Source organism: Macaca fascicularis, chromosome 12 (assembly GCF_037993035.2).
Source record: "Macaca fascicularis isolate 582-1 chromosome 12, T2T-MFA8v1.1".
Lineage (NCBI taxonomy): Eukaryota > Metazoa > Chordata > Mammalia > Primates > Cercopithecidae > Macaca > Macaca fascicularis.
This window is the reverse complement of record NC_088386.1, coordinates 95,549,163-95,575,493: the sequence shown is the minus strand read 5'-3', so window position 1 is coordinate 95,575,493 and position 26,331 is coordinate 95,549,163. Positions and strand designations below refer to the sequence as shown.

Genomic DNA, 26,331 nt, shown 5'->3' with positions numbered 1-26,331 from the left:
GGCAACACAGCAAAATCTCTATAAAAATTTTTAAAAATTCGCCAGCCATGCTGGTGGATGCCTGTAGTCCCAGCTACTTTGAAGGCTGAGGCAGGGGGATTGCTCAAGCCCAGGAGCTCGAGGTTACCGTGAACTATTATCATGCCACTGGACTGCATCCAGGGAGACACAGCAAGACCCTGTTTCTCAAACAATTTAAAAAATAAAGAAATGTGTAAGTAGTTTTTTCAATACCTTCTTTATTATGTCTATAAAATTATATGGAGCACTGGAAATATTATTGAATATGACACCAATGATGTGCTATTGTATTTTTTTTAATTTTGACTTCTTTTAAAGAAGGTGATAACAATCTGTGGAAAATGCTTTTACTGTATCATGCCAATATACTGCAAGGAGTATTTCAAAATAATATAAAAGTAATTCACAGACTTAGATTAAATGAAGATCAAATGATCCAAAAATTTTTCTTCCTTAGTTTTTCACAGCAACTGCTAAAGTCCATAAGCTGATTTTTCCAAGAAAATTATTCTAATAATTTTGAGTGTTCAATCCGTGCAATGGTCCAGTCAGGCTTTACTCCTTGTGTGAACTCCCTCTGAAACCTAGGAAAGATATTGCAAATAATGTAAATCTTACATCAGTCCAAGTATGTCTTAGATAACTATGTAATTTGCAAGTGTTTATTTAGAAGAATTTTTGGCAACAAGCTAATGGTTAATATTAAATCAAAATCAAAACAAATAAAAAGTTTAACCTACCCATTCAATCACAATAAATATACCCACAAAATTGAAGTACATTCTCAAGTAGTGTGAGTATTTTTAAGGGACTAATCTATATTCAACATCTGCCAGCCCCTAAGAGAAACTTGGATATTATTCTGTTTAAATACTAGCTATAACACTTGCCGAATATGAGGAGAAATAAACTGGACTCTGGTGATGCAAACAGCACTTTAAATACATAACCTAGGATACAGGAAAAAAGCTGTTTTTCAAATTGCACTGTTACCAATTTAGGAATAAATAGTGGAATTTAGTTTACATACATTAAATCAATCTTGAAAATAACAATGTTTATGAGGTACCCACAGTCTTAGTAAGAAACATCAGAAAAGATAAAGTTTAGTATTGATGACAGTGCTCTTTAAAAATGATTTCTTAACAGACAATTCAGTAGATTTAAATTAAGTATTTAAATATATAGAATATTTTGGGTAATTACAAATAAAGCAAAATTTAAAAAACACATTTCTTCCAAGAAAAGCAAAAAAAAAAAAAAAAAAGAGGATATGATTCTCTTTTACCTTAGTAAAACAGAATACATTTTATTTCTTAGGTCATTTTGGGGGTTTGTTATTTTGTTATTTTAAAGCAGATTTGTGTAACTCTGGCAACATAATCATTTTTTAAAAAATAAATGTCAAATTATATCTTCATTGACATGCTCCAGCAGTTTACTGTTGTAGACTTTATTCACATAAAAATACAATATAATGTCTCTTTTACATAACCTGTTAACTTCCTACTATACAGTATGTCCTTAAGGGCAGTATCCCTTCAACTTTGTATCTGAACCTCTACCAGAGCATGTGGGCACACAGATGATCAACAGATGTCTAGTGAATAAATCGTTCATGTACCAATTATGGCAGATTTTATTTTCCAAAAATGGCCACAACCATATCTCCCCTCCTATGTGCTCTTCTGCTATGTGACCTTGCTGTTTTTTGCCCCAAAAAGCAGGGGACTCTTCTTTTTTTTTTTTTTTTTTTTTTTTTTTTTTGAGATGGAGTCTCGCTCTGCCTCCCAGGCTGGAGTGCAGTGGCCGGATCTCAGCTCACTGCAAGCTCCGCCTCCCGGGTTCACGCCATTCTCCTGCCTCAGCCTCCCGAGTAGCTGGGACTACAGGCGCCCGCCACTTCGCCCGGCTAGTTTTCTGTATTTTTTAGTAGAGACGGGGTTTCACCGTGTTAGCCAGGATGGTCTCGATCTCCTGACCTCGTGATCCGCCCGTCTCGGCCTCCCAAAGTGCTGGGATTACAGGCTTGAGCCACCGCGCCCGGCCGCGGGGGACTCTTTCTATACCCTATGAACTATACAGATCCTTTGACTGCTTTGACAAGGAGACTATGGCAGAACTGATGTTCTAATTCTGGGCACAGACCTTTACTGGTTTAGCAGCTTCCATTTTCTGCCTCCTGGAATTCAACCACTCTGTGAAAGATATGACTAGTCTGAAACTACCACAAGTCCAAGCCACAAAGAGAGGCCCTGGAGAATGCAGAGTCATGGAGAAGCCAAGGAGTATCAAGGTGCCACACATGTGAGTTAAGAAGTCACTGTGGAAATGAATCCTCCAGCTCCTGCCACCCATGTTGATGCCAGGTGAAGCAGATAAAACCCCCTAACTGAGCCTATCCAAAATTTCTGAGCGTGAAATAGCAGGCAAAATCAATGGCTGTTTGAAGCCAATGAATTTGGGAGGAGTTTGTTAAGCAGCAACAGATAGTTAAAACATCATTTAATTAAATTTAGCAACATTACCTCTTTCTAATTTCTTAACTCTCCTGTTTCATATCCAGTGTGTCTTTCTGACCTTTTCTCTTCATAAATAACTTGTCAAATTTCAATTCTTTTCTTCCTAAAGATCTCTTAATTTTCATACCTTCAAACTACCTTCCATCTTCTGGAGAAAGGAAGCAATGAAATCTGATTAAACTTACTCATAGCTTGCACTAAGAAGTTGTTTAGTTTCCACATTCTGATTCCCCAACTTAACCTGGAATACACTGGCTCCTCTTAAAGTTTCACTGGGGATGTTGGCACTGGTTAGATACCAAAAGCACATCAGGATGTTAACAAACTTCCTTCCTTAGAGAAAAAACATATACACACACATACAAATACAAATCAAAATAATCTATCATCCATATATACAAAATGAAATCAGAAATTGGCAGTAGTCATACAGTTGTAACAGGTCAAATTCTGTGCTTATTCTGATGTGACTTAAAATATTTGTATCGATACTGTTTTATTTTTAGTAAATTGTCTTAGGGTTTATGGCATACTTGCTCTCTTCTCTGTATCTCAGTAAAAAGCTACTACTTAACTGAGCACATACTTTACTAAGTATACTATATGGATTATTTTCAATTAGTGGCATTTTCTTTTTCTTTCTCTTTTTTTGACACAGTGTCTCACTCTGTCACCAGGGCTGGGGTGCAGTGGCACAGTATCGGCTCACTGCAACCTTCGCTTCCCAAGCTTAAGCAATCCTCCCACCTCAGCCTCCTGAGTAGCTGTGACCATAGGCACCCACCACCATGCCCGGCTATTTTTTCATATTTTCAGTAGAGCCTGGGTCTTGCCATGTTGCCCAGGCTGGTCTTGAACTTTTGAGCTCAAGTGATCTGCCTGCCTTAGCCTCCCAAAGTGCTGGGATTACAAGTGTGAGCCACTGCATCTGGCCAGGCATTTTCTAAGATTATAATAATCTCATGACAGATATGTATTGTCAAACCAAAAACGAGGAGAAAAATAATATCTTTTGCTGCTCAGTAACTATCTTAACTTCAACTGCCAGAAAGAGTAAAGGCTTTCTATTCTACCCTAATTCACCTTGCTGTGCCTGGTGATTCTGACAACCTCCTGATGCAAAAGTTAGTTAGTGACCATGGTGCTGAGATGCAATTTGAAATATTAGGGAAGAAGAAAATATTTATCACTAAAAATATCTTTACAAATGTTTCAAAATAATGTGTGCATGAAAAATTTTATCATCATTAAGAGTCTCTTTCTTCTACCTTAGGAAGTGTTTAAGCAGAGTCTACATTTCCTGTGTGGCTGGCACATAATACATATGCAAATAGAGTCATCCCTTGAAATCCATGGAGGATTAGTTCTAGGACCCTCCTGTGGATACCAAAATCCACAGATGCTCAAGTCCTTTATATAAAATGGTGTAGTATTTGCATAACACACATCCTCCAGTATACTTTAAATCATCTCTAGATTATTTATAATACCTAACATAATGTAAATGCTAATGTAAATAGTTGTTATACTGTATTATTGAGAGAATAATGACAAGAAAAAACTACATGTTCAAGTATAGATGCAACTTTTTTTTAAATATTTTCTATCCGAGATTGGTTAAATCTATGGATGTGAAACCCCCAGATACAGAGGGCCAACTTTGTATGTATCAGGAACAAACAGTGAATTATCAGGAATGCTATAGGGAAAATGTATGCCTCAGACAAGAAGAACCAGATAACCACTAAACTTCCTCCCAACTTTTTTCATTATTCTCAACTAGATCCAATTTGGGAGTTCTGCAGTTAATCTTTTGAAATCATCTTTAGTTGACAATATCTAATTTGATTTTCTTTTACCCCTCATTCCTTCCGTATAAGGTGCAGTTTTAAAATACTCAATTGTTTCCTTCAAGTTACTATTGTATTGAATAAAAATAAAATAAATAAATAAATAGTAACAGAAAAAAGTTCTAGATAGAAAGGCTTAAGAAATGATGACCATGTCTCAACTCTTTCAGAAGTAGGTCTTTAAAGAATGGATATAACATTTTCTTGGAAGTTCTATTAATTTCTACTTGTCCTGACAAAACTCTATTTTGTGATTATCCACTACTTTAGCTTATCTGGACAATTATGGATCACTTCAAGTTGACTATGCTCTGGCATTACCTTTCTCATCATAGTAAATGGAGATGTCTCCTGTTGATGTAAATACAATTTCATCTATGTTAGCAGCAAGGGCATTTTTATGGTTGTCAGGTAGTGAAGTAACCTTTTCTTTCAATACATGTAGCACCTAAGTTTGAAAAAAGCAAGCCATTAGTTCACCAATACCATTTTTGAAACCTTTCAAAAAGTGATCTTTATCATGGAATACATTTTTCCAAACCTATTTTTAAATTTACTACCGTATTTACTCATCCTCAGAAGCAAGGCTGAAATGTATCTCATTATTCAACTAGGTAATTCCTAACAGAACATTCTATATAAGAGCAATTGAAAGACATCATAATTACTTACTTATGCCTTAAGTAGCAGGAGTTATTCCATGCTTTTATATGACCCGAAGTACCCATAAGAACAGATACACAGACTCTACTTTGGATGCTGGCACACATGCTATTTTTAAGCATAAATAAGGAAAATGTGCATCATTCTATTACAAGAGAATAGCATTTATTTTTAAAGCAAAATGTACAATATACTTTACCTCTTTGGCCACAAGTTCTTCCAACAGATCAAATTTACACTGTGACAGCAACTTGGATACATGAGCAAAAGCCTTGAAAAAAATATTAAGGGAAGTGTGGGGATTATTATTTCAAAATACCATGTTCATATTTAAATGGCTAAGTGTAATACAGACTATTTTATGGTAATGGTGATAAACAACATCAAATATTAATTTATCAAGGCATGACTCCTTCAAGGTTGGTTGACTTTTTGTATATGGCCTTGCCACATATATAGCAGTAAGTGACTTGACTTTTAATTCTGGATCCACCTTCAGGACCTGGGAAATGACAGCGTGTTGTGTACAATCTAGATATCTCAATAAAAATCCTCCTTTATATTTCTTTTTAAAATGATGACGTAAACAATCATTTGACAGCTGTATGACCCACCTCTTAATCATGCATAGATAGCAGTTGGAAAGGAGAACAGTCTAGATTGCACTGGGAGTCTGGAAATCTGGGCTGAAGTCTGAATCTCAGTATGGGAGATAATGTAGGTTTGAGAAAGTGGGAGAAAAGGTCATTAGTTTATATGGTCTAAAACAGTAGATCCTAGCTTTGAAGTGTGAAATTCCATTTTCAAGGAGGGAAAATCCCAACTGCAATTCTCATTGCTAGCAATGAGAAATCAAACTGTGAATTAACATCCTACCTGTCTTCAGGGAACTTTCAGTCCACTTGGGAAAAAGACAAGTAAACTGACAAGTTTAGGAATTTTGACAGGGATAAGAACAGGATGACTTGGGAGCATACAGAAGAGCCTTCTAACCCAATCTGAGAAGATCAGAGAGGGCTTCCTAAGGGAAGAAACATCTAAACTGAAATCTGAAATAAGCTGAAATCTAGGCTGCCAGAGGATGCACAGGCATGTCAGATATGGCATATCAGAGAATACTACCTAACTGTTATAGGATGAATTGTGCTCTCCTTCCCCCAAAATTTATGTTGAAGCTCTAACCCCCAGAACCTTGGAATGTGACTATATTTGGAGATAAGGCCTTAAAGAGGTGATTAAGTTAAATGAGACCATCAGGATGGGCCAAAATCTAATCTGACTGGCATCCTTAGAAGAGGAGCAAATGTGGAGTAAGAACCACCAGGAGCGCACATGCACAGGGAGGACCATGCAAGGACACAGCAGGAAGACGGCCATCCGTAAGCTGAGAGAGGCCTCAGGAAAAAAACCCCTCCGACACCTTGATACTGAAATTTTGGTTGTTTGCTTTATATAAGCAACATTGCATACAGACTGGCTGATGAATGGGGTGGAAATACTACTTAATAGCAAGGAAGGAGGTGAAAATAGCTAACAGCTGGAGAACCACTAGGACTGGAGTGACTCCAAAAATGCTGCAGGCTCCTCTGTGTGTTCAGAGGAAACAAGTACTGAGGCCTGATTTCTGCCAATGGTGGGGCGATGATTTGCAATCCTTACTGAAACATAAATGAACTGGTACCATCATATGTGTTATGAGGTGGACAAGCTCATATATCATCGGTGGGCACTGTAAAGAACAGGAGGATCAATACAACTTACCACTGCATGGACAAAAGATTTTAAGAACTGACAAGAGCAGAGGTTTATCCCTTAATTATGATGCTGAGTTAACCATCTTAATCAAGCTTGTTCTTTGACTTTTTTTAATGTAAATATATATAGTAGTCAAGAGTTGACTCAGAGAAGCAGGCAGCAGGAGTTAATACTGACACTTATTACATAAAGTTGAAAACATTTATTTACAACTGATAGGTCTCATAAATACAAATGGCCATGATTATGGAAAGAATCTGAAATAAATTTGGAGTAAAAATATCAATACCAGTATACAACCAATATTGTAAAATGATTACACCAATGGTATGGTTTTAAGGCATATGAAGGTATGAAGCAGGAAATATACTTTATGAATTCTATTGTGGTTTTTGTTTTTGTTTTTTGAGACAGAGTCTCGCTCTGTCGCCCAGGCTGGAATGCAGTGGTGCCATCTCAGCTCACTGCAACCTCCACCTCCCAGGTTCATGCGATTCTCCTGCCTCAGCCTCCAGAGTAGCTGGGACTACAGGGGCGCGCCACGGCTAATTTTTGTATTTTTAGAAGAGACGGGGTTTCACCATATTGGCCAGGCTGGTCTCGAACTCCTGAACTGTGATCCACCTGCCTCGGCCTCCCAAAGTGCTGGGATAACAGGCGTGAGCCACCATGCCTGGCCGACTTCTATTGTTATCAATAGTTTTGCAATGTTTGGGAACGATACAATCTGTAAAGGAGTCAAAAAAAGAAAAAAAAAGGTATACATGGCCCTTAATCCTAGAAAAAAAGCATGTACCCACAAACTCTACAAATAACCTCAGGGCCCAAGTGACCACTGTCATAAGGGTAAGGCAAGGTATAATCAGCCATTCAGAAACAGGTACGTAACTAACGAAGTCAGGGATAAGAATCTCTAAAGGCTAAATATTTTCTGTGTGTAGGGTGCTGCGCACTTAGCCACCAGGCAGTCTCAGCAAACCCTTTAAAAGGGTAAAACTGCTCATCTCCAGTTTAATCTTTAAGGAGTATGGGGTGGTGTGTTGGTGGACTCTGTCAAATAAACGGCAGAAAGTTCTGCTCTTCTACCCAAGGTGACATTAGAGCACTTTGGAAATGTTATCTCATTTATTCTTCAAACTGACCCATTTATTAATGTATTCAACAAACATTCATGGAGGGCCTACTATGTGCCAGGGATTGTCTTGCCCACTTTGTAGATTTGAAAATTACGTTCAGACAATATGAGACCATATAGCTTTTTCCTTTATTTTTTGAGACAGGGCTTGGCTCTGTCTCCCAGGCTGGAGTGCAATGGCACCATCACAGCACTACGTCCAACTCCTGGGTTCAAGCAATCCTCCCCTTCAGCCTTCTAAGTAGCTGAGACTACAGGCGTGTACCCCCATGCCTGGCCAGAAGCTTACTTTAAGTCAAGCAATGGCTGGAAAGCTCTATGTCTGGGCCACTAATCACTTTGGATCACTTGTATCCCAGTGAAGAAACTAAGCACTTCTGCGAATAATAGTTGAACTCATTAGAGACAGACAAGTCAACCAGGAAAATAAACAAACCTGCTTCGCTCCCTCAGAGAACTCTGCGATGCTGAACTCTTTGTCGAAATAGGCCCAGATAAGGAAGGCCTTAATTCGAGTCCTAACCCAGTTGATAGGGTTGGAGAATCCCAGGACGATCATCTTGGTTTTCTGGTGCTGCTGGGGCTTCTCCTCCGTGCTGTAGCTGCGCTGAGGGCAGGCAGGGAAAGAAGCGAAGGCTGTGGGGAGTCCCGGGCGGCTGAGCACTGGCCGCCGGGAGCCCTGGGCAGGTAGCGCCGAGGCCGCCAAGGCCCAAGCGCTTCGGGGAAATGACGCCGCTCCCGAGCCGAGGCGACAGCGGCAGAGGTAGCAAAGTCTGGCCGACGGCAGCCTCACCTCGGCCGCAGCGGGAGTCCGGAGTCGGACGGCCCCGCAGGGCAGCGACCCAGAGTGCCGCAACTGGGGTAGCAGACCAGCGGCCAGCGCCATTTTTATATGACCCTTCACCCCGGTGCCTGCTGGTGCTGTATGGAAAGGAAGTCGGTGGGAAACCACCTCAGCGGTGTCGGAGAAAGAGACTGGAGAGCAAAGTGGACTTGTTGCTGCAGCCTCTGATGAGTCGGCCCCGTCCCCGCTCTCCAGCACGCAGCCCAGGCCGAGGCCCTTCGGCAACCCGCCCCGCGCTCCGACCCAGCCTCTCTGGAGTCCGCCGGCCTCGCGGACCTTTTCTCTGTCGCTCGTGTTTCCGGGCGGATGGCGCTGAGGAACGCTTTAGAGCCGAAGTTGCGAGGACCTGTAAGAGGGCAGGCGTGAGCAACCATGGCCGGACAGCACTTCCCGGTAACCCGGCTGGAGGGCGTTTCTCGGGAGCAGTTCATGCAGCACTTCTACCCACAGGTGAGTCTCTTGCGCGGGGCAGAACCCCGGGAAACCAGCGGGAGACGCGTCTTCACCATTTGGACGACGGGGAACTGGTTTTTAGAGACCCAGGGTGTGGAAAAGAGGCGCAGGACGGCAGCAGATGACTGGTTGGCCCTTAGGCCAAGGGAAAGGTGCACGTGGGACGCCGACTGGCTCCTCTATTGAAATTTCCGGAGAAAGTCCCGTGTTTCTAGGGTGCAAGATGATGGCGGAGAGCTGAGTGCGAGAGGTATTTTGCCTAAACTCTACTCCGCATCTGTCAGTCTATTCCGAATTAATGGGTTTGAAGGCACAACTTTTCACTCCACTGAGCCAAAAAGGAAAGCAATGGGATTCCCCCGGGAAATTCCTACTTGTCTTGAATTCTAACTTACTTAGGTTCTAGTTCCGACATTGGAGTCTTTTATACCTGTAGTTAGAACCTTAGGTCTTTAAAACTCAGAGAAATATTAGGGGAACAAAAAGTGCTTTTACTTGCAGTGCTTTACAAGGGAGTCCAGACCTAAGAAAAACAGAAGGTGTTAAAAGGAAAAAATCTACAGGATTACAGTCAGTTTATGGTAGGAAAAATACTCAGCAAGCCGGGCGCAGTGGCTCAAGCCTGTAATCCCAGCACTTTGAGAGGCCGAGACGGGCGGATCATGAGGTCAGGAGATCGAGACCATCCTGGCTAACCCGGTGAAACCCCGTCTCTACTAAAAAATACAAAAAACTAGCCGGGCGAGGTGGCGGGCGCCTGTAGTCCCAGCTGCTAGGGAGACTGAGGCAGGAGAATGGCATAAACCTGGGAGGCGGAGTTTGCAGTGAGCTGAGATCCGGCCACTGCACTCCAGCCTGGGCAACAGAGTGAGACTCCGTCTCACTAAAAAAAAAAAAAAAAAACAAAAAAAACAAAAAAAACCTCAGCAATTTTCTTACCTGATATTTACACTTCTAAGGGTGGACATAGAACTACAGTTCTGGGGCCGGGCACGATGGCTCATGCCTGTAATCCCAGCACTTTGGGAGGCCGAGGTGGGCGGATCACCTGAGGTCAGGAGTTAGAGTCCAGCCAGTAGAAATCCCGTGTCTACTAAAAATACAGAATTAGCCGGGCATGGTGGTGGCACATACCTGTAATCTCAGCTACTCAGGAGGCTGAGGCAGGAGCATCGCCTGGGGAACCCGGGAAGCGGAGGTTGCAGTGAGCCGAGATCGCGCCACTGCATTTCAGCCTGGGCAGCAAGAGCGAAACTCAGTCTCAAAAAAAATAAACACTACAGTTCTGAGTGTTACAAAAATCAGGGATGGACAAGGCACGGTGGCTAATGCCTGTAATCCTAACATTTTGGGAGGCCCAGGTCGGTGGATCACTTGAGGTCAGGAGTTCAAGACCAGCCTGGCCAATATGGTGAAACCCCATCTGTACAAAAAATACAAAAATTAGCCGGGCGTGGTGGCACACGCCTGTATTCCCAGCTACTCTGGAGGCTGAGGTCGGAGGATCTGCTTGACCCCAGGAGGTCGAGGCTGCAGAGATCCATGATCCTGCCACTGCACTCCAGCATGGGCGAGAGGGTGAGACCCTAGTTTAAAAAAAAAAAAAAAGAAGGGGTTTGGGGGACGTGGGAGGAATAAAGTTTTTCTTTTGATAGCAACCTACGGGAGGGGATTCAAGCCTTTATTAGTTGGGAGACTTGTACTACATGGGATGTTCTTTTTCTTCCTGTCCCTAGACCCCCCCATCTCAGAATGTGCTAGACATTAGTTGCCTTAAGGGCAGTGTTGTGAAGATTAATGTATGTGGAAGTGCTTTGTAAGATGCATAGTAAAAGGTATTTTGTAATTTAATCTCTTCAGACAAGACATATCACAAAGCATCATTACATTTTAAAGAGTTGAAAATTACAAACAACTTTCTTTGGCCATAGGGCAGTAAAACTAGAAATTCATAACAAAATTGGAAAAAAAGACCTTTCTATCTGGAAACACTAAAAAGTATGAGGGAGCATAGTCCTATGAGTTTTTGTTAAATATTTTCTAATAACTCCATAATTAACACTGTACATTGTACAGGTACATGAATAGATAGACCAAGGGACTAGAATAGAAAGTGCAGAAATATCTATTTCTATGGAAATTTAGTGTATAATAAACATGACATTTCAAAAATCAATAGGGCAAAAAATGACTTTTTAAAAAATAGACTGTTTTTTAGAGCCTTTTTAGGTTCACAGCACAATAGACCACAGGTACAGAGATTTCTCATATCCTTCCCGTGCTGACACATGGATAGCCTCCTCCATGATACATCCCCTCATTAGAGTGGTGTATTTGTTGCAATTGATAAACCTACATTGGCACATCATTTTCTTTTTCTTTCTTCTTTTCTTTTTTTGAAACGGAGTTTTGCTCTTATCGCCCAGACTGGAGTACAGTGGCACAATCTCAGCTCACTGTAACCTCCGCCTTCAGGGTTGAAGCGATTCTCCTGCCTCAGCCTCCTGAGTAGCCAGAACTACAGGCACCCGCCACCACGGCCGGCTAATTTTTGTATTTTTTAGTAGAGACGGGGTTTTGCCATGTTGGCCAGGCTGGTCTCGAACTCCTGACCTCAGGTGATGCGCCCATCTCAGCCTCCCAAAGTGCTGGGATTACAGGCGAGAGCCACCGCACCCGGCCTGGCACATCATTTTCACCCAAAATTCATAGTTTATATTAAGGCATACTATTGATATTGTACATTTTATGGGTTTGGGCAAATTTATAATGAAATGAATCCACCATTATGGTGTTATACAGAGGAGTTTCACTTAGAAAGTGATAAAATTCAGTTTATATCTCACACTGTACACAAGAATAAACTCCAAGTGGATCAGAAAAATGTAAAGAAATGAAACTACACAAGTTGTGAGTATACTTGGCAATACAAAAAAAATGAAGCTACACAAGTGCTAGAAGAAAATAAGGGTAAATTCCTCTATAATCTAGGTGTATGGACGGCATTTCTAGCTATGACTCAAAATTCAGGTATAATATTAGATTAAAATTTGACTACATGAAACATTTGTTTGCCAGAAACACTATAAGCAAATTTGAAAGACAAATACAAAGTGGGAGAAAATATTTGCAACATTTATCTCATATAAAGGACAGTAAAAACCCTTGTATGGAAAGAACTTTTAAAAGGGGGTAAAAGGCTGAAAATCTGGTAGAAAAATGAGCAATGATAGAGGGGGAAAAAACAACATTAAAATGGCCTTTAAACTAGGATGTTTAAGTTTACTCTTAAGAGAAATAAAGCTACACTGAGATACAACTTCTCTCGTATCATATTGGCAAAAATTTGAAAAGCTCTGGTAATACTCTTGGTGAGGCCGTGAAGAAACTGACACAGTCAAATTTTATATCAAATGGTACAACTCTTTTGGCATGTCTAACTATGTTTACTTTATGACCCAGTAATTCCTCATTTAGGAATTTATTCTGGAGATATAGCTCCAAAAATATGTAAATATTTACATAGTGTTACTGCACTTGCAAATTATTGGAAATAACCTAAATGCCTATGCAGGCAAGAATAGTTGAATAAATTATGGCCCATTTACACTGAGGTATACTAAGATGTAAAAAAGAATAAAGGCGATATCTGAACTGATAGTGGTGATTTCTAGGATATATTTATGAAGTTTTTAAAAAGCACATAACGAAAGAAAATATATAGTAAGCTACTATCTATGTAAAAAAGGGAAGAGATAATGAAATACATGTTTTTAATCACTTTGCAAAAAAGAAATAAAGGAATGATAAGCCAAAAATTAATGAGATGGTTAATAACCATAGGGGATGTGTGAGTATGAGATGGAAGAATGTGGATGGGGTGACTTTTATATAGTTTTGATTTGGGTAATCACGTTAATGTTTTACATTCTAAAGTCATAATAATAAAATCAACAAGGATGGAAAAGTTATTTTTTAAAACACCCTAATATAGAATATAAAAAGTAACACATGAACCTATTTAAGTGGGAGAGGGAGAAGTTACCCAAGTCACTTTTTTTAAACACAATACTTTAATTATATGTCCTCAATCTAAGACAGAAAGAACTGAAAACAAACTGAATTCTAGTTAGTACAGTAAAGTCCTCATTTAACGTTTTCAGTAGGTTCTTGGAAGCTGCAGCTTTAAGGGAAATGACCTATAATGAAACCAGTTTTACCACAGGCTAATTGATAGAAACAAGATATAAGTTCCAGTGGCATATTTCTGGTCACAAAAACATCACCAAACTTGTAAATAAAGACCCAAAACATTTCTAATCTTAAACATCGAAGTAAATGTGAGCTACATGAACATTTAAGAAGGATTAATAAAAATAAATAATTACTCAATTTTTGGTGAATTGTTATGTGACAGTGGTCATAGTAGTGGTGGGTTAAATCAAGGAATAAATGTTTACAAATGGAAAATTGTAAGGAGCACCTCCTACCACTGAACAGTTCAAAACAAGTATGGCAGGTTCACTGAGTGCTTTCATACTGACTTGTTTATTGTGCACTTGAATGATTATCATATGCTTTACAAATTTTTGTTTTACATACTTTGTATTCACTTCTTCCTTCATTTTCCAACCTGCTTATTCCAGTTCAGGGTCACAGGTGGCCAGAGTTTATCCTGGCAGCTCAGGGCACAAGGTAGGAACCAACCCTGGACAAGATACCATGTCATCTCAGGGCACACACACACATACACGTGCGCACACACACACCCACGTGCACTCATTCATGCTGGGACTATTTAGACATGCCAGTGAACCTAATGTGCACATCTTTGGGTTGTGGGAGGAAACCAGAGTACCCAGGGAAGACCCACAGAGATGTGAGGACAGTGCAAAAACTCTACTCAGACAGGGGCCCTGGCTAGGAATTGATTTTCTTTTTTTCCTTGTCTGTGTTATAACTTTACTTGAGGACCTGTTGTAGACATGTTTTTTACAGTGGTGTGACCTAACAGTGGCAAAAGCAAATTCTGTGAATTCTTTACTTCCTGTGAATTCTGGGATTTTGCAAGTCATTAAACATTGAGGATAATGGGAATTAGGTTTCCCACGGCTGAAAATCGGAGTTACAAATTCAGTAGATTATAATGAACCTTGAAATGTTTATGGCTCATACGTACACCTGTTAGGTAAATGTGTGTGTGCATGTATTATATATATGGACATATATGGAGAGAGAGCTGAACAGAATAGGTATATGCATATATGGGGTATACGTGTAGATCTATTTGTGGGATATACATAGACCCTCACATATATCCTAGCTCTGTCCACTCAGAAGAAACCAGAGCTACTTTAAGAAATGACTGATCACAAGGCTGAGCAGAGAAAGTATCAAAGATGTTGGGTCATGTTGTTTTGCCATAATGTAAGGAAGTGCCCCGGTTAAAAAGTCACAAGAGGCATCTTGAAGGGGCTTACTGGCCAAATCTGGGATAATTTGGGTGTCAAAATTATACCACTAGATTATTACCCAGTGAATAAAATAATTCAGTGGAGAAGTTAGAGCTCATTTCGATATTAGTATGCCAACTAATAAATGTAGAAGAAATGATGGAGTTTAGAAAAATCACTGTTTTTTGTACTCATCGTAGCAAAACATCGTGTGCTACCTGATGTGGCATGCTGAGAAGGCTACACCATTCCTTTTGTGGCACATTCCTTTTCCAAAATGTGTAACTTGAGTCTAATTACGAAGAAACTTGAGATAAACCCAAATTGAAGGGTTTTCTAAAAATAGCTGGCCTATACTCTTCCAAAATGTCAAGGTCATAGAAGATAAAGAGGCTGATGATTAAACATTTCAGATTAAAAGAGACATAGCAACTGAATGCAGTGTGACATCTCAGATTGAATTCTGGGTTAGGAAAAAATGCTAAAGGAAATCATTGGGACAATTAGCAAAATTTGAATATGGACTGTAGATTAGATAATAGTATTATGTCAGTGTTTTGTTTTTTGTTTTTTTGTGTGTGACGGAGTTTCACTCTGTTGCCCAGGCTGGAGTGCAATGGCACGATCTCAGCTCACTGCAACCTCTGTCTCCTAGGTTCAAGCAATTCTTCCACATCAGCCTCCCGAGTAGCTGGGATTACAGACATGCACCACACTTCAATTTTTTTTTTTTTTAAATTTTTATTTTTAGTAGAGATGGGATTTCACCATGTTGCCCAGGCTGGTCTCAAACTCCTGACCTCAAGCAGTCCACCCTCGGCCTCCCAAAGTGTTGGGATTATAGGCGTGAGCTACTGCGCCCAGCCTACGTCAATGTTAAATATAATTTTGGTAATTATTCTGTGGTTATATAAGAGAATGTCTTTGTTCTCAGAAAATATACTTAAGTTTTTAGAGATAAGGACCATGGTGTCAGCAATTTAACCTTGAAATGGTTCCAGAAAAATTAAATTATGCTTAATTTAATTTCAATTAATGATAATGTCCTTTTATTGACAGTAAGAACAAATCATAAAGCAAATGTGCAAAATGTTAACAGTTGGTGAATTGGGGTAAAGCGTTTACGGAACTTCTTTGTAGTGTTCTTAAAACTTTTTTATAAGTTTGAAATGACATCGAAATTAAAAGTTACAAAAATATTTGACTATAAAGTACAAATTTTAGTCATTATATATTGATGGTCTTGCAGTTTTGTTTTGTTTTTCTAATCTTAAAATTTTGTTCTAGGTATTTCACATGGCCCCTCTTCTTGTTTTAGTGACAACATGAACTGTCAAAAGCTTTGAGGTCGAGCATCTTGGGAGCAAGAGTCAGATCTTACTTGTTTTTTGTCTTCCTGTTGCCAAATACAGCTCTTGATGTGTCGTTGGTTTTCATGAATTTTGTTGTTGTACTTCTTTCCCCACTTACAGAGAAAACCTCTTGTGTTGGAAGGGATTGATTTGGGGCCATGTACAAGCAAATGGACAGTGGATTACCTAAGCCAAGTTGGAGGGAAGAAAGAAGTAAAGATTCATGTTGCTGCAGTTGCACAGATGGACTTCATTAGTAAGAACTTTGTATATAGGTATTTTCTTCTGAGGTTTACTCTGGGGATACAAATAACTTTTTTAAAACTTTTAAAATATTTTTGCATTATTATACAAAGACCATATGGCATTTCATCTTTTGGCTGGTTTGATGTAATCATGGAATAGCTTACTGATTTTTAAAGAGTGGTTTTTAAAAGACAAGAATTCTGAGTTTACATAATTATACAATGACAATTTTTTATTTTATTTTTTATTTTTTTTTGAGACAGAGTTTTACTGGGCCACCCAGGCTGGAGTGCAGGTGCGTGATTTCGGCTCACTGCAACCTCTGCCTCTCGGGTTCAAGTGATACTCCTGCCTCAGCCTCCCGAGTAGCTGGGATTACAGGCACGTGCCACTATGCCCAGCTGACTTTTGTATTTTTAGTAGAGACAGGGTTTCACCATGTTGGCTGGGCTGGTCTCAAACTCTTGGCCTCAAGGCATCCACCTGCCTCAGCCTCCCAAAGTGCTGGGATTACAGGCATGAGCCACCATGCCTGGCCAACAATTTTTTAAATAGGGTATATACCCAATACCTTCTGGAGTCATGGAAGGAAGAGAAAATTTCTGTAACTAGGGTTAGATTTCATACGAAGTTGGATGTGCCGTACTCATTCAATGCTTGATTAATTAGTTGATCCTATCACATTAGTAACTGTTATATAGAATAGGAAATTCTAAAAGGCTCGTGTTTTCTTTTTCTGTCCTCTCCAGACAACCAGGACAAGCTATGTTTGGTATAATATTTCATCATCTTAGATAACTTTTAAAAATCATACTTAATTTTCCCTTTTGATAAAATAGTCTTAAGTACCTTTAATTTCTCCCATGATTGTCATTTTATGCTGTGGAATTTCTTAAAAGTAAATAAGAAATAGTCAAAAGCTGCTGATTGTCTAAAGATGAAAGTTTTAAATGCTGTCATCTTACAGATTTCATTTGCTATTTATTCCCATGAGTTTCATTTAAATTGTTAAATTAAAAACAAACAGCTTTCAAACTCTGAGCATGTGAAGTTCCCAGCAAATTCAGTCTATTGAAAAACCATGTAGTTCACAAGACTTCAATTTAGAGATGAGTTAAACAGAGCTTCTAATGTCCACAGCCATTCCTTTCTCATTAGTTTTCCAAGTTCATATAGCAGCTGCCAAAGCATTGCTCAGTTTTTAATCCTTTGAATAGTCACCATAATGGTTTTAGTTATTAATAGTCCATGAATTGAATTTAATTGCCTTAAGTTTTTCCAAGTGTAGGAACTTTTCATTTTTTATCAAATTAAAAATGCCAGAACGATGAGTGTTTTTCAGCCAGCAGTTAATGATGTTTATTTTCCAGGGAGTCCAATGCCATAACAAATGAGTACTGAAACTTCATCTTGAATTGCCTTGATGTTTTGTCATGTCTTTTTAAACTTTTCAAAACTTGTTTTTGAAGCACATACATTATGTAATAGTTCCTATCGCAGCTTCCGCCAAGCCTTTCACTAGAGCTACTAAAAAGTTGCAAGATTATTTTTTTAGTGCAACAAAAAAAAATAGGTTTAGTCATTTTTAGCATTTACCAGGCAGTAGGAAAGAAGGAATGCAACCAGGCCAAAGAGAGACTAGAAAGTAAGAAACCCTGCACACACATATATATTATTATTATCACTTGAAATTGAGGTTGCTTTTATGCTTTATCAAACTTTGGAAGAGTGATACATTAACAAGTATGAACTTTTACTTCTTTCTTCTTGGTAGCGCTCATTGTTCAGAGTCAGGAGAGTATGGACAAAAGAACCTTGTGTGGTCAAAGGATATTGTTGGCATTCTTCTGATCATAGATTTTTTTTTAAAAAAGTCTCATCATGTAAGGTTTGCCACATCTTCCTGTCACATCCTGTAATTCCTGTCATCATCTTGCTCTTGTTTATTGTACTCTCATCAGTTCTGATCTTGATTTTATAAAGCAGCCTTTTCCAAACGGGGAACAAGACAGTGAAGGGCTTTTTTCTTCTTTTTTAAAGTGTTGATGACTACTTGCATGCTGCAGAAGGGTACGTTGTCATTGTTGTTAACCCCACCATCTGTCCTTTGCTGAGCACTTATTATATTCCAGGTACTGTGCCAAGCCATCTAGGTTATATTACTCATTTCAACTGCAGAACAATCTGTGAGGCAGATATTTTTAATAATAATTTCACAGATGAGGAAAGAGAGGTTAAAAATATTAAGTAACTTCTCCAGGATCACATAGCTTGAAGTGACAGAACCCAAGGTGTTTAATTTCCCTGACTCCACGGAGCCCATGATTAAGCCTTCTTTGACATTACCTTCCTTACTGGTGCTGCCAGTCCAGACAAATGGCAGTTTAATAACCAATGCCCTTCTTTTTGAAGCATGGATAGGATAGATTTTTAAAAAGCCAAAGAACTTCCCAATTTACATACCTAATTTCTCCCCCATCTGGGCTTAGTAGAAGCTATGACAGGTACCATTACCTAGGAGAGAAGGTTGCTGGTGGCATCCCAGTTCTGCTTCTCTGGGCTGAGCTACTCTGTCTGCTCTTTCAGGGTCACTATTCTGCTCTGTTTTTCTAAAAGTCTTGAAACACTTTTTTGTTCTCCCTAGTAAGAAAGCTAAGCCTGGGTAAATGCAGCAATTATAGTAGTAGCTATGGTCCAGATAAACTTCCCCACTGGCCCAGACAAAGATGCTTTGAAGAATGAAAGCAAGAAAGAATGAAGGGTATATGGTGAGGTCAGAAATGGGAAACATTGAGTAGGAGAATGCCAAGTAAATTTGTTGATATTAGTCAGACACTATTTATAGTCAAAGAAATAGTACTCTGCATTGGTCTAAGTAGATGGCAGATCCCTCTTTTCTCTCCTGCAGTGCTCACTCTACATAATTACCAGCAGTGGCCTCAAGTTCAGATTGACATACAGAGCATCCACCAATCCATAACCTGGCTTCAGATTCCCTTACCTTTCTGCAGGAGGATATAAGGCAGGAAACGGCATTCTAGCAGGATAGTATCAGTGGAGTCTTTATACAAATCCAGGGACTGTTTTTTGACTCATCAAGTTACAGCTTAGTTGTAAGGGAATGAGACAATGGAGGTAGTATAGAAACAGCTGAGCTTAGGTAAAACATACGGTCCATAGAAACCAGTAGCTTGAAACACCCCATGAACTTAGCTTCTGCTTTCCTCCAAGGACCATACTCAGGAGAGTTGCACTACACATAGGAAAGCCAAATCATCTGCTTCTGAACAAGTATTTGTAGTCCATTTTTAGGCCACCTAGTGCAAACATAATTCATCTATCGGATTATTTTTACAATAAACAGTGTTACCCGATATGACAACTGACATTCTACATTTATCTTTAATTTTTTTGTATTCAACGTAATTCATGGGTTCACACCGTGTTTGTGTTTACCCAGTATGTTTCTGGGAAAACAGTGCAAGGAGAAAGTAAGCTGGCCCAAGGTCATCTTCTCATAGAGAAGGAGAAAGTATTCAACCTTTTCTTTCAACTTTCTCAGTACAGAGTTCAAGTGGGAAGATATTTGGTAGTAAGACTGAAAAGATTACAGCTTTTAATCACAAGTTTGGAGGCAGGAGTGTAGTGGGGGTAGCAGAGGAGAGGCTTTTGAGGACTCATTGTCTTGTTACCTATACCATATCATCTTCATTTACAGGGCAATACTTTTGATTCTAGAGAGTAAAGGGATAGATGCAATCTAGAGTAAGAATATCCTTCTGGCTCAAGAGTGTGATGTAAAGGAAACAAATTTTGGTTCCACAGTGTTCAGCCCTGTTCATCAGGATGGAAGGAGACAGGCATTTGGGCAGAAATTTTGAAGAATAAAAATTGGTCACTTCACTGGAATTCTCTTTGAACTATTCCTCAGAAGCCTTAAAATGATAGAGGGTGGTGCAGCAGGATGAGAGCAGTGTTACTGGCTTCTGAGTTCTGTGATATGCCAACAGGCAGGAATATGGGGGGTGGTTATCTTCATGGGACCATTTGTGTACTGTCTCTTCCAAAGTAACACTAGTAGTTTGCCCCACTTTTCACAAGATTTGTTTTGCCATGACACTTAAAAATAAGTAGCAATCAGAACCTGAAAGTCTGTATATTTACAAAGGTCATCAGATACCATAGAAACATTTTTCTGTCATAACTTGGAATAGAATATTGACCTATGGAAGGATCCATCTGTACCATAGATTTTGAAATCTTTAATTCCAAAATTTCAGACAACTTAGGTCAAGTAAACATACTGCTCAATAAGTTTTGAAAAGTTAGAATTTCATGTAATAGGTTATAATAAAAATTACAGATATTATAAAACAGGAAATTATATCCAACTCCAACAAGCCTTTATGTATAGTCATTAGATTCTTACTAGTTGATCTGTTATTATTAAGTCCAAGAATTCTTTTGTGTTTATTTCAGAACTTTACCTTTTGACCAGTTGGTCCAGAGGGCAGCTGAAGAGAAGCATAAAGAATTCTTTGTTTCAGAGGTAATTGCTTTTAACATTTTTAAAATTAGGCATTAATATCTATATACTAAATGGATTTCCTTATGAAGGAATAGTATACAAGAGCTATAGCCTTCTCTGATAGACATTCGTAAGATTTGGTTGGATGCATCATAGACTGTAGCTCTGCTATTTATTAGCTCTCAAACTTTGGCCAAATTATTTTTCTGTACTTCAGTATACTCATCTGTGAAATGGGGGAAATAATAGTACCTATTTTATAAAGTGTTTGTGAGGATTAACTAAATAAAATCAGTAAAATACTTAGCAGTGCCTGATGTGTGGAAATTACTCATTAAATGTTAGCTATTAATGTTACATCCTTTTAAAATGCTTTGGTCTGATATGTCAACTTCAAATGCTAATGGAAAACTTCATTTTCGTATCTATTGACTATTAGACTGTTTCTGTATTCTTATTATCAATGTGATTTCTTTTGTGTATATTTGCTATAATATTTGTTCAGGATTAAATGCGGAAGAATTCTACTTAATTATAGTCTAGCTTTAAATAATTCAATTTAAATACCTTGAGATAAGGCATCAAGGCCTTGTATATAAATATGTTTTTAAAAATTTCCTGTGTTGGCCAGGCACAGTGGCTCACGCCTGTAATCCTAGCACTTTGGGAGACCAAGGCGGGTGGATCACCTGAGATCAGGAGTTCGAGACCAGCCTGACAAACGTGGAGAAACCCCGTCTCTACTAAAAATACAAAATTAGCTGGGCGTGATGGTGCATGCCTGTAATCCCAGCTACTTGGGAGACTGAGGCAGGTGAATCGCTTGAACCCGGGTGGCAGAGGTTGTGGTGAGCTAGATCGTGCCATTGCACTCCAGTCTGGGCAACAAGAGCGTTAATTGTCTCACACACACACAAAAAATTCACTGTGTTATTCAAAAGCACATTTTAAAAACAAATTGCTTTTTAAGCTTTGAATAAACCTGTTTTCTGCATTTGAGCCAGCTGGGCTGGGCAGTTTGGTTCCAAAAGGTGTTGCATTTTTACAGTCCTCTTGTCAGGTAATAGTTACACTAGATTACCGCTGCAATCCCCACAAACTCTGTAGGTCTGTGATTCTGTAGTATAACCAAAATGTCTTTTTAAAATTGATTCCATTAGCTACACCTGAGAACTGTTTTATAACTTTATAGCCATGCTTTGAACATGTATATTCAGTTGCCCTTTGGTACTTTCCTGTCTAAGGGTAATCAGTGGTATAGATTTAAATAGCCATGAAATGTGAAGTAAAAGAAATAGACACATGGTAAAAGATTAAAGTCTAAAAATCATGGAAAGTATGTAAACAAGATCAACATGAACTGTCAGTTTGGTCCTCTAGGACACAGATGCTGAGATGGAATTAGGAGTGCAAAAGGCTTTTTAAGTAGGAGAAATACCTGTGAAAGGAAATGGGAGGAAGCAGGATTGGATAAGGGGAAGCCATGAGCTATACAGATCTGACAGTCTCTGACGGCTCATTGGAACTCCTGAGCAGACTGCCTGTGAGAAAAGTCCTGCATTGGGTGGCAGTGTCTAGGTCTTTTAACAGCTTAAGTCACTGGTTGGGACTACCCCAAGAAGAGCATGACCTAGGTTCCAATCCTGAAGTGGACCTGAAGAAGTTAACAGCTGGTAGCTCTAAGCTAATCACACTCCTTGCAGTTAAGCAGTGAGTTCTTTCCTGAAGGAATTTCTGAGCAATGCACTTCTGTGTCTGCTGCATTAATTTTATTTTTTAAATCTTGAAATGTTAGAACTAGTAGAAAACCCTTAGAATTTTGAAGAACATATTTTGAAACCTATTAGCCAGTAATTTATAGAATCTATGTGATGTAGTGCTAGCTAAAAATAGAAAACACTGAGAGTTCAATTAAAACCTCAATCATCAATTTATGTCTTAAGATAAATATGAAGCTCTTTTGAAGTTTATAATGCTCAGTGTTGGGTGAAAGAGGCAGAATTCTGAGTTTAGATTGTCCAAGTGCTTGACTTGGTATATCTCACTTCTCTTAACAGTGAATGTTTTATAATTCAAACAGTTCTCTATTTAGGTACTTGGTGAAGGATAAATAATAATTTTTGGCCACGCACAGTGGCGCATGCTTATAATCCCAGCACTCTGGGAGGCCAAGGAAGGAGGATCACTTGAGTCTAGGAGTTCGAGATCAACCTGGACAACATAGCGAGTCTCCTTCTCTACAAATAGTAAAAATAATTAGCTGAACGTCCCAGCTACTTGGGAGGCTGAGGCAGGAGGATTGCCTGAGCCCAGGAGGTTGAGGCTGCAGTGGGTGTGATCGCATCACCGCACTCCAGCCTGGGTGACAGAATGAGACCCTGTCTCAAAACAATTAATTAAAAAAAATTAAATCATGATTTTTTTTAAACGATCAGTTTAAGTTTACTACAATAAAATTATATTTTTCTAATTCATACAAGAGCTGAATCTTAAGCATTTGGCTTGAGAATTGATAGGCAGGGATAGGCTTAGCTTGATAAAATGCAGCGTTCTCAAGTTTAAAAAAATATATTATTAAAAGCATAAGGTATCTGTTACTGTACATTTGTATTATATTTACTAAGTATTAAGACACTATTAAAATAAGAGTCTAAATAATTTGGAATGTAAAGACTAAATCATTGTAGCTTTAGAGATGGTATGTATATGTTGCCTTTGGAATTTATTCTCCTTATTGTTTTTTGGATCCAGTCACTATCATGAGCAACATATTAAAGACATTTCTTCATATGGCCACCAGAGAGCATTAGTAGAAAGGGTAAGAAAATTGAAGTTTTTTTTTTTTTCTTTTTTGAAACAAGGTCTTGCTCTGTCAGCCAAGCTGGAGTGTAGTATCATGATCATAGCTCACTGCAGCCTCAGCCTCCCAAGTAGCTGGGACTACAGGCACGCACCACCATGCCCAGCTAATTTTTTGTATTTTTTTGTAGGTGGTGTCTCACTCCAATGTCCAATCTGGTCTTGAGCTCTTGGACTTAAGCTATCTTCCTGCCCTGGCCTCCCAGAGTGCTAGGATTACAGTTGTGACCCCTCGCGCCCAGCGATAATTGAATTTTTTAGAAAACTACTTAACTGGGTCAGATTTTAAGACTTGTTTCCTTCTTTACTTCCTAATATTTTTGAAGTGAAGGTGTTTTATTTTTTTTCATAGTTCTCAGTACATAATTATTTTTTTACTTTTAATTATTATGAATACATGATAGCTGTACGTATCCTAGTATTTTTACATTTAAAAAGGTAAAATATTGCTGATGTTATTTTTCTTTGGGATGTTTAAGGATGAGAAATACTACTTACGGTCACTTGGAGAAGACCCTAGAAAGGTAAGAATTCTAAATGTAAAACAGTTCCCTAAAATCTAAATGGTCGTATATATGTTAACTGGCAACACTGTAATTTTTATACTTACTGCCTGACATATTCCCTGTTCTGTCCTTTTCCATTCTTTTCCCAGTGTTTTGTGCCCCTGAATAAGAAGTAAGATGATTAAAAATTGATTACTTAGTATTCAGGTAGGCCTGTAGAATCTTAGTGTTTATAGTCATCTAATCTCTATATAATAAGAAATCTCTTCTACTGTGTATTTTATATGTGGCGACTCAGTTAATAAAATATTAATTTGAAATAATTATTAGAATCCTGAATAGTTCATTGTATAAGTTTATAAGTTTTAACATGTATTCAGAGTCAAATTAGTATGGCTGCCATATTAAGGAGTAGTCCCTAAAATGATCAAATAAGATTATTTTTTCCATTTATGTCACCATTTAGTTGTTTACCCTCTCTTTTAGTCCCCTCCCTCAGTAGAATTCACAGGTTTTGTGTAGGTGATGACTAGTAATGTTAGTTCAAGGTGTTGACTCCTGAATATTAGAGTGAATGACAATTGTGTAATTCTTGCTTAAAGTAGAAAGAACCTTTCTATTATTGAAGCATATTGAGCTTAACAGTAGTGATACTATTAAATCTGCAATCTTGTTACACAGCCTGGTATTTTTTCATTTGAAAGATCATATATCGGCCAGGCAAGGCGGCCTCATGCCTGTAATCCCAGCCTTTTGGGAGGCTGAGGTGGGTGGATCACCTGGGGTCAGGAGTTCGAAACCAGCCTGGCCAACGTGGGAAATCCTGTTTCCACTAAAAATACAAAAATTAGCTGGGTGTGGTAGGAGGTGCCTATAATCTCATCTACTTGCGGGGGAGAGAGAGAGAGAGAGATCCTGTATTGGCACATGGTCACATCATAGTATTTTAAAGCAGTGAACAAAGTTTGCTTGCCCCAGTCTGCCTTAATATCATAGGGTCTAATGTGATGTTTTCTTTTTATGTTTCTGTAAATGCAGGATGTTGCAGATATCAGAAAGCAGTTTCCTTTGTTGAAAGAAGATATTAAGTTTCCAGAATTCTTCAAAGAGGAACAATTCTTTTCCAGTGTTTTTCGAATTAGTTCACCAGGATTACAACTATGGACTCATTATGATGTATGCTACATAAATGAGAAATTTAAAGCTACAATAGATCTTTTGCATTATAGATTTAACAGTCAGTTTCAGCTTCCTATAGGTTATCCTAAAGATCTGTGTAATTCACTGAAACATGACTTTTGAAAATAGGTGCTGTGCATAACAGTGATAGAGGAATGAATTATTTTGCTAATGGCAAAATAATTGGTTCCTCACATTTGTATTTCCCTGTGGTCCTATTCTTGATTCATCATCATATATATACCAAGTTTTATGAAGTGATTTTTTTTTCCATGTGAAAAATGGCCACCAGATAATGGGGGAAACTATTGGAAAAAGCGGTAAGCTTGTAATATGAGGAGGTATAAATGATACACATGACTCTGGCCACCCAGAGATCCATAACTCTCTGGGTCATCCAGAGTTATGTTATTCAGGAAAAAGGCTGAAGCTTGTTGAGTCATTACCAATTGTAAGAATTTGGGGATGTCTGAAGATCTTAGGATATATATATATATATATATATATATATATGCCTTGAGAATATCAAATATCTGCTGTATTTGTAGGGCAGCAAAAATGTGTACAATATTGATATTGATCAGCCGGGCGCGGTGGCTCATGCCTGTAATTCCATCACTTTGGGAGACCAAGGCGGGCAGATTACGAGGTCAGATCAAGACCATCCTGCTAACACGGTGAAACCCCGTCTCTACTAAAAATTTTAAAAATTAGCTGGGCGTCGTGGCGGGCATCTGTGGTCCCACTTACTCCGGGGGCTGAGGCAGGAGAATGGCGTGAATCCAGGAGGTGGAGCTTGCAGTGAGCCGATGGCGCCATTGCACTCCAGCCTGGGCGACAGAGTGAGATTCTGTCTCAAAAAAAAAAATTTTGATCTTGATTATTTGTGGTGTTATTTTGTTTGCTTAAGTTTATATACACATCTGTAAGCATTTTAAAAACATTAAAAATACTAGTATGGTATA

The 26,331-nt window shown here is 38.8% G+C and overlaps 2 protein-coding genes across 11 annotated transcripts in view; one reads left to right on the top strand and one right to left on the bottom strand.

The window, feature by feature from the left end:
* Nucleotides 1–301: 301 nt before the first annotated feature.
* On the bottom strand, nucleotides 302–8,853 carry MAIP1 (matrix AAA peptidase interacting protein 1). Of its 4 annotated transcripts, none has more exons than XR_012421348.1 (5): nucleotides 8,383–8,853; nucleotides 5,256–5,327; nucleotides 4,715–4,841; nucleotides 2,550–2,876; nucleotides 302–605 (listed from the first exon to the last, which is right to left on the bottom strand). XR_012421348.1 is itself a non-coding variant. In XM_005573853.4 (5 exons), exons 1-5 carry the CDS (start codon nucleotides 8,830–8,832, stop codon nucleotides 527–529), a joined length of 876 nt encoding a protein of 291 aa, XP_005573910.1. In that variant the 5' UTR covers nucleotides 8,833–8,853; the 3' UTR covers nucleotides 302–526. The 4 variants fall into 4 exon arrangements, 2 of the variants coding, with proteins under 2 accessions (XP_005573910.1, XP_045223385.1); XR_012421349.1 differs by having other exon boundaries at nucleotides 2,550–2,691; XM_005573853.4 differs by having other exon boundaries at nucleotides 2,729–2,876.
* A 287-nt stretch (nucleotides 8,854–9,140) lies between these two features.
* TYW5 (tRNA-yW synthesizing protein 5) overlaps nucleotides 9,141–26,331 on the top strand; it is a 30,281-nt gene continuing 13,090 nt past the window's right edge. For 3 of the 7 annotated variants that reach the window (XR_012421347.1, XM_074009643.1, XM_005573855.3), the window contains exons 1-5: nucleotides 9,141–9,240; nucleotides 16,169–16,323; nucleotides 20,774–20,843; nucleotides 24,161–24,205; nucleotides 25,226–25,363. Coding sequence is in view for 6 of the 7 variants with exons in the window: in XM_074009643.1 (XP_073865744.1) it covers nucleotides 9,163–9,240; nucleotides 16,169–16,323; nucleotides 20,774–20,843; nucleotides 24,161–24,205; nucleotides 25,226–25,363 (486 nt within the window). In the remaining variant the exon portion in view is untranslated. Of the gene's footprint in view, nucleotides 9,241–9,456; nucleotides 9,494–16,168; nucleotides 16,324–20,773; nucleotides 20,844–23,573; nucleotides 23,641–24,160; nucleotides 24,206–25,225; nucleotides 25,364–26,331 lie in introns of those variants that run through there. The other 4 variants (XM_005573854.5, XM_015432543.4, XM_065525841.2 and 1 more) reach the window with 4 other exon arrangements.

Excerpts from the sequence above, each read along its gene's own strand:
- MAIP1 (XM_005573853.4), bottom strand. The coding sequence starts at position 8,832 with ATGGCGCTGGCCGCTGGTCTGCTACCCCAGTTGCGGCACTCTGGGTCG. Across the intron at positions 5,328-8,382 it reads TCTCTGAGGGAGCGAAGCAG|GCTTTTGCTCATGTATCCAA; the intron begins GTTTGTTTATTT and ends ATTTTTTTCAAG. Across the intron at positions 4,842-5,255 it reads AAGAACTTGTGGCCAAAGAG|GTGCTACATGTATTGAAAGA; the intron begins GTAAAGTATATT and ends TTTCAAACTTAG.